At 35.8% G+C, this 13,283-nt stretch overlaps 2 protein-coding genes across 5 annotated transcripts in view; one reads left to right on the top strand and one right to left on the bottom strand.

Moving 5' to 3' along the window:
• Window positions 1–11,070, bottom strand: part of LOC140164740 (transmembrane channel-like protein 7) — a 54,467-nt gene extending 43,397 nt beyond the window's left edge. For all 4 annotated transcript variants that reach the window (XM_072188096.1, XM_072188097.1, XM_072188098.1 and 1 more), the window contains exons 1-2: window positions 10,944–11,070; window positions 2,798–3,200 (exon numbers count right to left, since the gene is read on the bottom strand). In XM_072188096.1, the coding sequence (XP_072044197.1) occupies window positions 2,798–3,098 (301 nt within the window). In that variant the 5' untranslated portion in view covers window positions 3,099–3,200; window positions 10,944–11,070. The remainder of the gene's footprint in view (window positions 1–2,797; window positions 3,201–10,943) is intronic.
• A 1,242-nt stretch (window positions 11,071–12,312) lies between these two features.
• Window positions 12,313–13,283, top strand: part of LOC140164134 (transmembrane channel-like protein 7) — a 57,868-nt gene continuing 56,897 nt past the window's right edge. Inside the window, exon 1 of the mRNA XM_072187378.1 lies at window positions 12,313–12,592. Coding sequence (XP_072043479.1) covers window positions 12,526–12,592 — 67 coding nt within the window. The 5' untranslated portion in view covers window positions 12,313–12,525. The remainder of the gene's footprint in view (window positions 12,593–13,283) is intronic.

The raw sequence follows: 13,283 nt of genomic DNA, 5'->3' as shown, positions 1-13,283 counted from the left end.
GATTTTTTTGATTTTTTTTTTAGATTTTTCAAAAAAATTGAACACTTTGGAATGCCTTAGAAATATTTTATGATGACCTAAATGGCTTAAACTCTAACATTAAACTAATGCCTAATGGGCTGTTGTTCCTTTAGAAAGAATTCCTAGCACTCTCAACCAGGAAAAGAACAAGTTTTCAAATGGTAATTGAGAACAATATGTTGAGTTGATTTCAAGTTGTTATTGCTCTGTCATTACATTTCAGCATGAAAATGTCACATTGTTGGCAATGCACACTAAATTATGATTCACAAACAACATGCAGCAACCAGATCAGTTACATTTAAGGGGGTACTACACCCCTGCCCAAATTTGTGCCTATTTTTGCATTTTTCTCAAAAATTATAGCGCTAAGTAAGATATGTATATTATAGGGGCAAGGACTACAACTACTGCACTGGAAATTTTATTTCAGCACAGACAACAGTTGTGGAGTTACAGTCAAAAATGAGGAAAACCACTATTTGATCAATAAATCAATAACTACTTGCTTTGAGTTGCTGAATTTTCAGTACAGTAGTTGTAGTCCTCGCCCCTATAATATACATATCTTACTTGTCACCACTGTGCTATAATTTTTGAGAAAAATGCAAAAATAGGCAAAACACTGGCCAGGGGTGTAGTACCCCCTTAAAGGCATGGCAATCTATGACAAATACATGTACATTGCAATTATAAACAATGCAGCACATTAAAATACAGTGATTACATTGTAGAATTAGAAAATATGCACCAGATTAGTAATGATGAATAATGTAGTAGACAGGTCTATTAAGGTCACATGAAACTTCTCATTAGTTTTGCGCTAAGATTAAGATCACATAGATCATGAATTTTAGGAAGTCTTCATTAATATAAACTATACATGCCTTCAGATCATGCAGTGTAAATTAACACCACCGATTACAATGTAATGGTTTTAAACCACATTACATTGTACTCGTTAGTGGTATTAATTGACAAGTTTAAAATGTCAACATTTTGATGACACCATAATAATTTGGTGCCATAATCAGAGCCAGAGATAAAGACACTAGTTTGCGTCTGTCGATCTACTCCTTACAGCCTGTGATTAGTTAATAGCGTGTAAAAGGGAGATTGATTCATGGTGCCTTCATCAGGGAAAAGGAATTACAGAAAATGGCAAAAAAATGTTGGCACTTTTACAAGGCAAAAACAAATAAGAAGTCTGTCACAAGAGTTAAAATTTGCACATCATTGCCATATGGAACATTCTGCCATGCCCTTAAAAATCTAAATCATGCAGGTACGCAAGTGGAAGAGATTCAGAAAATTCTGAATTTGCCATATGAAACCCATGCAACGTTACCACCATGTATGAATTAATGTGGATGTGTAACTGAGGATAATGTGCGATTTGGATATTTTTAGATTTGAGTCACTTTTATTTTGGTGCACAGTCTGACTGGTCATTCAAATAGATCATTTGGGTTCAACGAAATAGTCTGACCCTTCCTGTTTGCTTCAACCAACAACATATTGGCTTACAATGGACTTGAGGCTTCTTTAACCCCTGAGCACTACCTGCCAATCTAACATTGCCTCTGATTGGTCAATTACATGATATCTTCACTTTAATCACCAATCAGAATGGAGCTTTGCAAATAATTCACCCCAATTTTTTTGTGTGTTGTAATTATTCTAACAATGTTGCAGATTGGTCCAATTGATAATGAAAACTTCTTTTTGGCCAATCGGCAGATAGTTCTCATGGGGTTAAATGATATGCATTTATCACAAACTGTACTAAATTAGCAAGAAAGAAGCAGCATGGATACTGATATTGGACTCTGTCATTCTTGACATTTGCTTAAAAAGTTACCTTTTTCAGAGTCTTGGTTAGTAGCGACGTAGCTTGCGACACCATCACAGCATCTTCATTCAGCGTCTTCATTCATCGGCAGGGAGGATCATTTCTGGAACAGAAAGATCAGGGAAGCCATAGAGATAAAAACACTAAAACCTACACTCAACAGGGACGCTGGATACGACCTGCCCGCCATCTACAATGATCTGCTGACATTTGACCACCCATCGGGGATTGTAAACACTACGCTGAATGAAGACGCTGTGATGGTGTCGCAAGCTACGTCACTGCTAACCAAGACTCTGAAAAAGGTGAATTTTTAAGCAAATAGAAAGAAAGTGTTACAACATGGGCATTATGCCTCCTACAACAAGGCTCGAAATACACAGGGCTAAGGGTGATTTTGAATAAAATAGCATCTCTGTAAAGAAATAATTTGATACAATTTGTTAAAAAGCACCAGGCCTCGAAATTTAAATTTTGGGGGCACCCATTTTCAAGGCCACTGGGCAATGACAAAGAAGGGCACCAAAGCCAACATGTTATGAAGAATACCTTGAAGTTGACAAAGATCTGGAGCACCAAGGCCAAGGCCAAAATTGAAAAGGGCAGGCAATGGCCTCCCTGAAAAGCGCACACAAGTAAAGGGCTGTTTTGGGGAAACCTGACTCAAAACAGCCCTCATAAATGAAACGTTTTTTTGAGCCTGACATCTCACATTCCCATTTTACGCGAAATAAAATATAGCTACTGGCATACTCAAGAAAGCGGATCAAGCAACTACTTCAACATATTACAGTGACTCAAATTCCACAGATTTTGGATTAATCGAAACAATTAATGCACCTCAACCTCATGAATGATAGCAATGAAAAGTGAATGGAATAACACATCAAATCAAAAATCCAAAAGATAAAATATAAACTTTACTATTTCCCAATTCAACATCTTCCACTCGCGTTGGAGTTCGCCTTCCGTTACTGTGTGTATCCGCACCAAAGCTCGGATGCAGCATGCCGTTATCATGTGAGTTCTGGCTGATCGGGGCTGGCGTCATATTCTGGTACGCCGTATCCATGTTTTCGTACGACTTTTGAGTCTGAGGTCCCACACGAGGATCGGAATTCTCGTGATCGTGATGGTTGCCTGGTCTGGGTGTTAACGTACACTGAGGGCTGCCTAGCATCTGCATTTTCGTATGTTGAGGGTGCTCTGGCTTCAGCGTTTTCATATCGCTTTGGTCGTCTGCTTGCCATTTGGGTTTGAAGATGATGTTCTAGGGTGCTGAAGTTTATTTACAGGCACCTGGGTGCTGGCTGTAGATGGGATATTTCTGTAAAGAAACAATGGAGAGATAGAGACACATTGATTATTATATCTATACATGGATTTTCCCTTTGTTGAACCCATGGGTGTATTGGGGCTTATCCACACTACCAATATGGAAGATTTAGCAAAAGTGAAGCACTGGACTGGAGGAAAATGCGATTATGGTATTCACGGCTCAAATTGCATTTTTTTTGGTGCAATTATGCGTTTTACAAAACAATTTTTTCAAAAATTGAAAAAAAAAAAGTAGTTATAGACTCTAAATTACGTGTTATTGAAGGTTGGAACCAGAGAAATACTGCTACTTTAAAAAAAAAAAAGTTCAAAATTCTGAGATTTTTTCCAAAACTGGATTTAGCTGTACATTTTAATTACTGGATTGCTTCTGAAACTGTCATTTTTACAGAGGAGATTCTCTGGAAGCTTTAAAATGTATAATGAATATACATGACAATCGGTTTTCACCTGCGCTCATGCATTAATCCAACCGGTTTTAAACAAAAAATAGTAGGCCTATCAACATCAATCATAATTACATGCCACCTTCTGGACAGGTATAAATACTACATGACTTGTAATGGTACAAAATCAGTTGTTACAGCAAGGGATTTTACCTTGATCTCACTCACATGGAACTAAACCCACGTTGTCTTTATGGTCTACTTCACAAAATAAATGAAATCACATTCTTTCATAATTACAGGTGCCCTTCCCTACTACATGTATCATCTTCCTTACTGGGCTAAGTTAAAAAAAAAAACTTGTTTAGGATCTGGCCTTTTTGAAAAACAGGAAGTAGAATCCTTTTTTACAATGCAAGATCATAACCAAATGTTATCAGTTGTGTAACTTGAAGAGGAGGAGGCTAGTTCTTGTAAAATTTTGATTGAAAACACAAAACTTGCTTAGTTCAAAATGCTTATTAGACAGAAGCACATCTATTGCCAATAATGTTAACTTCTGATTTTTTTGTACAAAACCAGTTATGCATGGATTTTTTTGTTACTTGTATCTTATAATATAATTCAGTTTGAATCAGGATAACTGATTAAGTAACTTGTATGTAGTGAAGTCCCACTAAAAGTTATTTTTTCATATGCATGTACTCTGGTTTACCATTTGGTCCATTTTGTTGTTAGAAAAAAAACCTAAGAAATTGTGGCTTTTTCATGACTAAAAATAAACAAACAAAGGAAAAAAAAAACACACCAGGATATTGAGAGCCAATGTGATGATTTGGGGATTTACACTTGTCAATAGACCCTAGAAACTCATCCTCATTAGCTATTAACGCGGACATGTTCTTCGCAAATGACACAGCAAATAGATTACTAAACTATATTGTACATAATAATCATTGTGATATAATGGACTGACACAGTTTAATGACTCTATTAACAAAGATGGACTTTGTTACTTGTGTCATTGACTACCAAGCATTTATCACACAAATGAGCGCAATTATATCACACGCATCTCTAATTACTGCTCCCATGACAACACTGCAATTCACTGTGATGGTGACAAAATCATGATTATGAATTTGGAGGATAAGAATTAGACTCATTTTTAATGAACATTTTAAGATGTTTTACATACACCTCCACTCCCCCCACACACATGGATACAGTAGAACAGAAAAATAAATTTATCTAGTAATTTAGCTTTGTAGAATACAATTTTTGTTTCATTTTATTTCATACACACAGCCAATAACAGCCAGCAAGTAAAAAAAACCAAGAACCGTCTTTAAGGTGGTATGAAAGGTAAAATCAAGTTGCTCTGGTTGAGATTAAAATAGACTTGTTCCATATGCAAAATAATCTTAATTCTAAAATTTGAGCCAAATTGGACAAACGGTTTTTGAGATATTGCTGTTGAAAGATTCTTTGTATTCTATTGTTTTTGCCAATATATTGATGAAGTTAATGAGGAAAATTGGCAAAATGTGCTCATTAATATTAATTTTTGCCAATATTTTGCCAATATTTTATGAATAAACCTTCATACTACTTTTACCTTTACTGAATTTGACCTGACACTTTGCCAATGTGTCTCTATGACCTAACCCTTTAACGTGTGATTTTCCCACCCATCTAATTTGCATATTTGCATAATTAATTAGCCTTAAGTATAATGCTAATTAATTATACAAATATGCTAATTAGATGTGCGGGAAAATCACATGTTAATGTTTTAGGCCATAGAAACACATTGGCAAAGTTTCATGTCAAAATCATATAAAATAAAAGTAGTATGAAGGTTTATTCATAAGATATTGGTATAATATTGGCAAACATGAATATTCATGAGCACATTTTGCCAATTTTCCTCATTAACTTCATCAATATATTGGCAAAAACAATAGAATACAAAGAAACTAAAACATGTATATCTTGACAACCGTATGTCCGATTTCCTTCAAACAAAAACTATTTTGCTCAGTGTATTTAGCTTAACTTATTCAATCTATTCAAATGGTTCTAAATTTACTTTCTGTTTTCCAGAAACATCGTTTCGAACCCCCTTAAAAGAGACAACACCACAGATGAAGATCATGTTTCATAATAATTTTACATTGATGCGTAGAATAATTAACCAGACCTGTGGTAAATTTCTTTGTAAATACCAGGGACATGCTGGCAAATACCGTGAAATACTCAAGAAGTTTCATGTTGAAAGCAGAATAGGTCAAAGCTAGGTCAACTGTGGCCTAAAACCAGGCCAAAGGAAGAGGCACATTACAACTTCTGGTCAATTTTGTCCTGGAATTTCGAGCCAGGGGAAGTCACTTCTCCCCTTCCGATTGGTACACATCTGAGTGAACTTTTCCCCACAAAATTTTGTCAAAACTCACAGGAAAGCAACCATCTGGCCAGCCAGTGAGCACCAACTTTCAATCACTGTATGCATCATTTGTACTAATTTATCCTTATTTCTTAAAAGAACTGCAGGCTTGCAGCATTATTTCACAAGGAAAACACAGCAAATAGCAAATTCCCTGACAAAGACTTACATGTACTCTTACTAAGAGTCTTAGAGAGTCAGGATGCCAATTACAATGTAGGTTTTATTATTATAGTGCACTGTTCTTCTGTGTGCAGAAATGAACATTCCCAAAATTATGTCACATTGACAATGTATGGGAAACAACATTTTCTTGAATTGCATTTTTAAAAAGTGCAGGTTATGTACATTTTATATATTTGATCTCACAGATTTTGGGTATGGTACATGTATATATTCCCAGTACTGTATATAATTTGACAACTGTGTAATACTAGTAAATATTTGATAGGTAAATACCCAGGGTAAATACACAGATAAGGATTCCTGGATCTGAGTGTCTGAAGAGCTGTGCTCAGACACAGCTGTTGACTTGTGTTTGTTTTCCTTGCATAAAACAGGATACTCTGACAATGTGGCCTCATTTGAATTGTTGTCCATCTAACAAACAGCTTTAATAAAACAAATCCCTTTAAAAAGGATGGCTCCACCCATGCACATTGTTAAAGATGTGACAAATTGTTACCTTTTATGTAACAAGACAGAGATAACTGTACCGTATTCTTTCTAATTAACGCCAACATTTATCAACCAAACTGTTCCGTAAACATTGTCAAAATACATATAGAACCAATATTTTTGAAAATGCGGCCATTGTTATTGACAATGTTTACAGTAGTTTGTTAGAAATTTGTTATTGTTTATCAGAGATGTAGACTCGAGTCATGTGATTTGGATTCGAGTCACTATTGTTGGGAATTGTGACTTGACTTGCAACTTTTGCAAAATGACTTGACTTACTTGTGACTTAGACAAAATGACTTTGGACTTGACAAAATTGACTTGTTACCAACGCAAGTCTGAGGTTACTTTCCTGTAAATTGAAATTTATGGATGTACCGTAGAATTTATGAATATTAGTAGTACCATTACATACATGAATTATCTGCTGGCGGTGTCACTTTTTAGACACATTTTGCCTCACAATCCATATAAATTAAATTTCAGCTCTAATATTTCACAGGGGAAAATATGTGATTTTCCAATGATATTGATGAGGAAACAGTTTGGATGACGAGGTTGTTGATTGATTGTCCTATAAATATATCACTGTTAAAATAATAGTACTTGTGTGAAGTCCATGCATTACTATTGATAACTTTATGTAAATTGTTTGTAAATTTCTATGTTACATTACAATTTGATCTTTACTGTTATTTTAAAAAAACAAAGAAAGTGGTTTTACTGTTACAGGCTACAATGTTAGTCTTCAAAGGGCTTTTAAGCTTACCCCTACATTAATTTCACCGGCCACTCTATTTTAACAAGAGCACCAATGGCGCTGTGCTCTGCGCTTTTTGGTGATAGTGAAAGTAATTGTTCTTGGAGTCGATTGTGCAATGTGACAGATCACATTCAATGGGTACATCTGGTTGGTTGGTAGCTATCTCATTTGCAGAGCATACAAGAATACATCAATCAATTTAGGGAATTACTATTTAGCGACATGGATCGAATCTGGTGGAATTGGATAGAAATGGGTCCAAATGGACCGAAACTGATCAAAATGTATCATAATACATAAGCCAATGTCAAGAATAGTGTTGTCTGAATAAGGTTTTGGCTATAATTAATTAGTGACTGTACCCACCAAGTTTAATACCTATACGACAGTTTATACTAATTTGATCTCAGTTGACCCCAGGTGACCCTGAAATGGCCTTCCAAAACTTTGGCTCTAAATAGTGACTGTACCCACCAGGTTTCATGCCTATCCAACAGTTTTTACTCATTTGACCTCAGATAACCCCTGGTGACCCCAAAATGACCTTCCAAAATGTGACTGCAAATGTTGACTGCATCCACCAAGTTTCATGCCCGTCCAAATGTTTTTACTAATTTGACCTCAGATGACCCCTGGTGACCCGAAATGACCTTCCACAAATTTGACTCCAAATGTTGACTGTACTCACACAGTTTCACACCCATATGACAGCTGTTACTAAATTGACCTCAGATGACCCATGGTGACCCTGGAATGACCTTCCAAACATTTGGCTCTAAATGTTGACTGTACCTACCATGTTTCATGCCCATATAACAGTTTTTACTAATTTGACTTTAAATGACCCCTGGATATAAACCTCAGGTGACCCTGAAATGACCTCCCCAAAATTTAACTCCAAATGTTGACTGTACCCACCAAGTTTAATGCTCATCCGACAGTTTTTACGAATTAGACCTCAAATGACCCTAGTGACCCCAAAATGACCTTCCAAAAATTTGACTCCAAATGTTGACTGTACCCACCAAGTTTCATGCCCATCCGACAGTTGTTATTAATTTGACCTCAAATGACCCCTGGTGACCCCAAAATGACCTTCCAAAAATTTGAATCCAAATGTTGACGGTATCACCATGTTTCATGCCCATACAACAGTTTTTACTAATTTGACCTCAGATGACCCCTGGTGACCCCAAAATGACCTTCCCAAAATTTGGCTATAAATGTTGACTGTATCCACAAAGTTTAATGGCCGTTCAAAAGTTTTTACTAATTTGACCTTAGATGACCCCTGGTGACCCGAAATGACCGTCCACAAATTTTACTCCAAATGTTGACTGTACGAGGGCTGTCGAGTGCAGATCCGTCGGAACACGCTTTTCAATACGGAATAAATGCTAACCTCATCGTGACATCATCCAAGCAGCAAAGTTCATTTCCCATTGAAAAGCGTTATCCGACGGATCTGCAGACGACCATTCTGGTACCCACCAAGTTTCATGCCCATACGACAATTGTTACTAATTTGACCTCAGATGGCCCATGGTGACCCTGAAATGACGATCCAAAAATTTAACTCTAAATGTTGACTGTACTTAACAAGTTTCAAGCACATATAACAGTTTTTACTAATTTGACCTCAAATGACCCCTGGTGACCCCGAAATGACCTTCCCAAAATTTGGCTTTAAGGTCGCATGTCATGAATTGGTCATCTTTTGTGTAACATAATGTTTTATGATAAAAATATCACCAATTTTGATTCACTTCAACACAACTTTTAATGAATACATTTTAGACCATTAAAAGTATACATTTCTGGAAAGCTTATATGACAAGGATGCCAAATCAACAAAGTATAATATCATAATACAGGGTGGGTAAGAAATATACAGGGTGGAACATCAACAAAATTAGCATCTTTCATGTCATGGTAAACCCCATATTTTCTTTTTCTGAAAGCTATGTAGCTCAAAATAAATATGGATTCAGAAAGACATTGCATGGGCCCTTCCAACAAATTAGGAAGAAAGAGTTTGATATCCCTTATGTTAAACATACAGGGTGGTCAAAATTGCAAAATAATTTTACAATTTGTATGACATTATCAATCAAAACTTTTTTCCTCCATGTCTGGCACTAAAACTAATAGCATAATTGAATTCCTCATCAAATTTCCTTAAAATATGTGTACTTTCGAATAAGCAGGGTGACTCGGGCAAGAGATAGGCCATTTAGAAATGTCGGAGCATTACGTGCACACTTTGTACAGTAACATATAGGGAAAACTGTCTTAATTAGCATTTAATTAGGCAATTAATTAGTTACATCTTTTGTTATATTTGATCTACTATGAGGTAGATCTACAATCCAGGATGATATATGTGCAATTTGTGGTCCATGCTACTTGTACTTTTTAAGATACAAAGGTTTGAAGTTTGCTATATTTTCACAATTTTGTGTACAACCCTATGGGGCTCACCCGCCCCGGCTCACCCGCCCCGGCTCACCCGCCCCAGCTCCTCCATTGACACATCTTACATATTGAAGTATAAATCTCAAAGTAGTCCATGGATACGCTTGAATGATATCCCCCCTTTCCACCATAGTCCCCCGGTGTACATATATGTTGTCTGTGATTGCTTTATACCTGTGTATCGTATGACTAGACATATCGTCTCATTCATATTTTGTGGTGAAAAATGATTTACAAATGTGTATTTCTGCAATCATTTATGGAGCAACAATTTCTTCGTACCGATGGCTAAATAGTAAGTATGTATGTGAATGAACATTAAACACATATAAACAGTGTTCGAAATAAGCACTTATCCTCTTGTCCTCTTGTCCAAAAATCACTGGGGACAACCAAATTGAGCTATATTGTACTTATCCCCTGGACAACCATTATATTTTACCTCCAAGTATATGACACATTTTGGGGACAACCAAATTGTTTTGAGGACAAGCAGAATTTATGCTTTAGTTGTCCTCGGGACAACCTCCATATTTTCCCTATTTCGAACACTGCATATAAACATATATAGCACTTCTTGAAACTCCCAGTCGGAGCCATGCACATGATGCATGCATGACCTCCAATTATTCATGCTTTTAATTCTTTATTGCAACTGGCTGATACCCACAAGCAAACACATGAACAAACAAACAAACACTGACTGTACACATACATATGTACAACTCAATATTACTATAACAGACATGATACTAGACTAATAATATCACTAATACAAGTCTAAGCTTACACACTCACTACTGCAACAGAGCATGCAAATTGAGTCAAGTATTTAATACTTAGTCGAAAAACTAAGCTTACTTCAATCACGTCACTTACACCGACTTGCAATACGAATTGCTGAGCAGTATCGCGATATTAGCGGCGGTTAATTTCTATAAAGAATGTATTCTATAACAAATCAACAGAAACTATACTTACCTAAAATGTTCCTTTACAGCATCAGCATGAACAGAGCAAACACTGCACTTTATAACTACTAGAAAAGGGACATTTTGAGTCAATAACACAAGTGTACAGTCACTAGCCGTACAAGACAGAACAGCAACCTGTCACTCAGCGAAGTTAACTTCCGGATTGACCTGTATAGTCTCCTACACAGATTGTAAAGTTTTACTTGCGTCTTTATTCATCACGTTGAAAGCAAACATTGGGCGTCAGGGGATAGAGTTCAAAAACTATCAAAAAAGTTTTGATGACTGGGGAGGGCGCTACTTTCATGGTTTTATTTTATTTTCCTGTTATAAATTTTTGCATTAAATACCTGATTTCATTTTACTGTGCATTTTAATAATTTTTTATACATCTGGTTACATCATCCAATTTCCAGAAGTCTTTGCAAAAACAACAACAACAACAAAACAAACAAAAAAACAAAACAAAAAACCCAAAAACAAAAAGCTATCAAATTAGGACAGATATTAAGCCTATAATACTTAACATATTAGGAAAAGGGATGGAATAAGCATCATTAAAACTGATACGGTAATTTATAAGATAATAAGATTCAATTTAGATAATAAAAGATAAAAATGAAGATGGGGATGAAGATCATAAGAAGGTAGATATTATCAGGCCCTGGAGATCATTCAGAAGGTAAAGTAAAAAAAAAGTATAAAAAAAAAAGGATAAAGACAACAACAACAACAACAAATCAACAACTGAAAACAACTCGATTTAAATTTTAAAAATCTAAGACTAGACGAATTCGTCTCAGTTAAAAATGGACACTTAGGATTTTTTACAAAAAAGAAAATATTTATTTTATCATTTTTCTTGGTCAATACGGGGTTGATCATGATCGCGACTTGCGAGCGACTCAGAGATATCCTGGAGATATCCTTCAAGATTCAAATAATAAGTGACGTAAAACTTAAATCTTGTAACAATGGGCTTTAAGATGTCTTAACCTCGAAGTCCTTTCAATATCTGTTGACGCGTTGCTACAATATAGATTGTCAATATTGCAGGGATCGCCTCGAAATGTCCAGACTAAACAAATAATCCGGCTGACAAATTATGAAAAACCAAAAACTCCATGAGCATTTTATAATAATTTTCTGCAATGATCTGAACGTGAAGTAAGGTTTCTTACAAAATATAAAGAAATTGTTCAACCTTGCATGGAAAATAAATGTATTAGCAAAACAATTAATCAATCAAAATACAAAATAATTAGGAGCCGGGAGCCGAGACGAAATAAATATTACGTAAGTGCTCTTCTGCATGAAGTAGATCCCTGGCCCATCTTCCAAAAAGTGATCGATTTTCAATAAATGGTATAGTAATGTTATTGCAGCAGCTAACACTAACCACCCGACGAGTATTTGCAGTGTGTTCCGAATACAGAAATATTTTATGTAATGCTTGCTGGGATTTATCATGATTCATTTTCTTCAAACACATGTACGTTGATAAACCAGAGAAAGATGAGAATTTCTCCGACTCAAGTTGTGAAACCTGAATGATCATTTTGACAAACATCACGTTTTGATCATAAATCATGGCGGAGCCACCCTCGGAATCACCTGTATACGATGACAAGACAAACCTCATACATCAAAATCATGGTATGTTTATTTAAATAAACCTTTACCCCTTTATCATGTTTATCATGTTATTAATTTTGCTCTTTCTGTATAACTAGACTGGTACCAGAGAAAATGAGAGAACATTAGGGAAAACATTGTTAATGCTTCCTTCTAATAATTTAGGTACATTTTAGGGATGAGTGTTCAGAAGATGGGGGCTGAAAATAGATTTTTAAATTTTTTACTCCCTTCATACTTACGTAGTCACGCGCACTGCAAAAACAGTATTAGAAATTAAACACTTTTCTAAATACAATTTTGCCTTCACTTTGTAAACACGTTTAGAAGCTAAACATCATGTGTCCAATTTAATTTCTGAACATTGGTCAGTGATGGTGTTCAATTCCTATACATAACATCCTTTTTCTAAACATAACGTTTATAGACACATTCTTGCCTTCTTCTAAACACTGTTTTTGCAGTGTACATAAACTTTTTTGACCCCTTAATGGACTAAAACGTTTTTGACCCCTCAAATACAAAACTAAATTTTGACCCCCATGATAGTGTACCATTCTACATCAAAGGACAAATGAAACATTAAAGCCATACCCGGTAGGCCTAACGATTTCCTTCAAATTTTTACCTAGCTGGGGGGTTTACACCCCTCAGCTAGGTATTGTAATCGTTCGGGTTCTTCCGCTGGCAACAAACCACTGTAATCTTCCCG

This window comes from Amphiura filiformis, chromosome 11 (genome assembly GCF_039555335.1).
Source record: "Amphiura filiformis chromosome 11, Afil_fr2py, whole genome shotgun sequence".
Taxonomy (NCBI): Eukaryota; Metazoa; Echinodermata; class Ophiuroidea; order Amphilepidida; family Amphiuridae; genus Amphiura; species Amphiura filiformis.
Note: the sequence above shows the minus strand (reverse complement) of the source record. Positions and strands in the feature narration are given on the sequence as shown.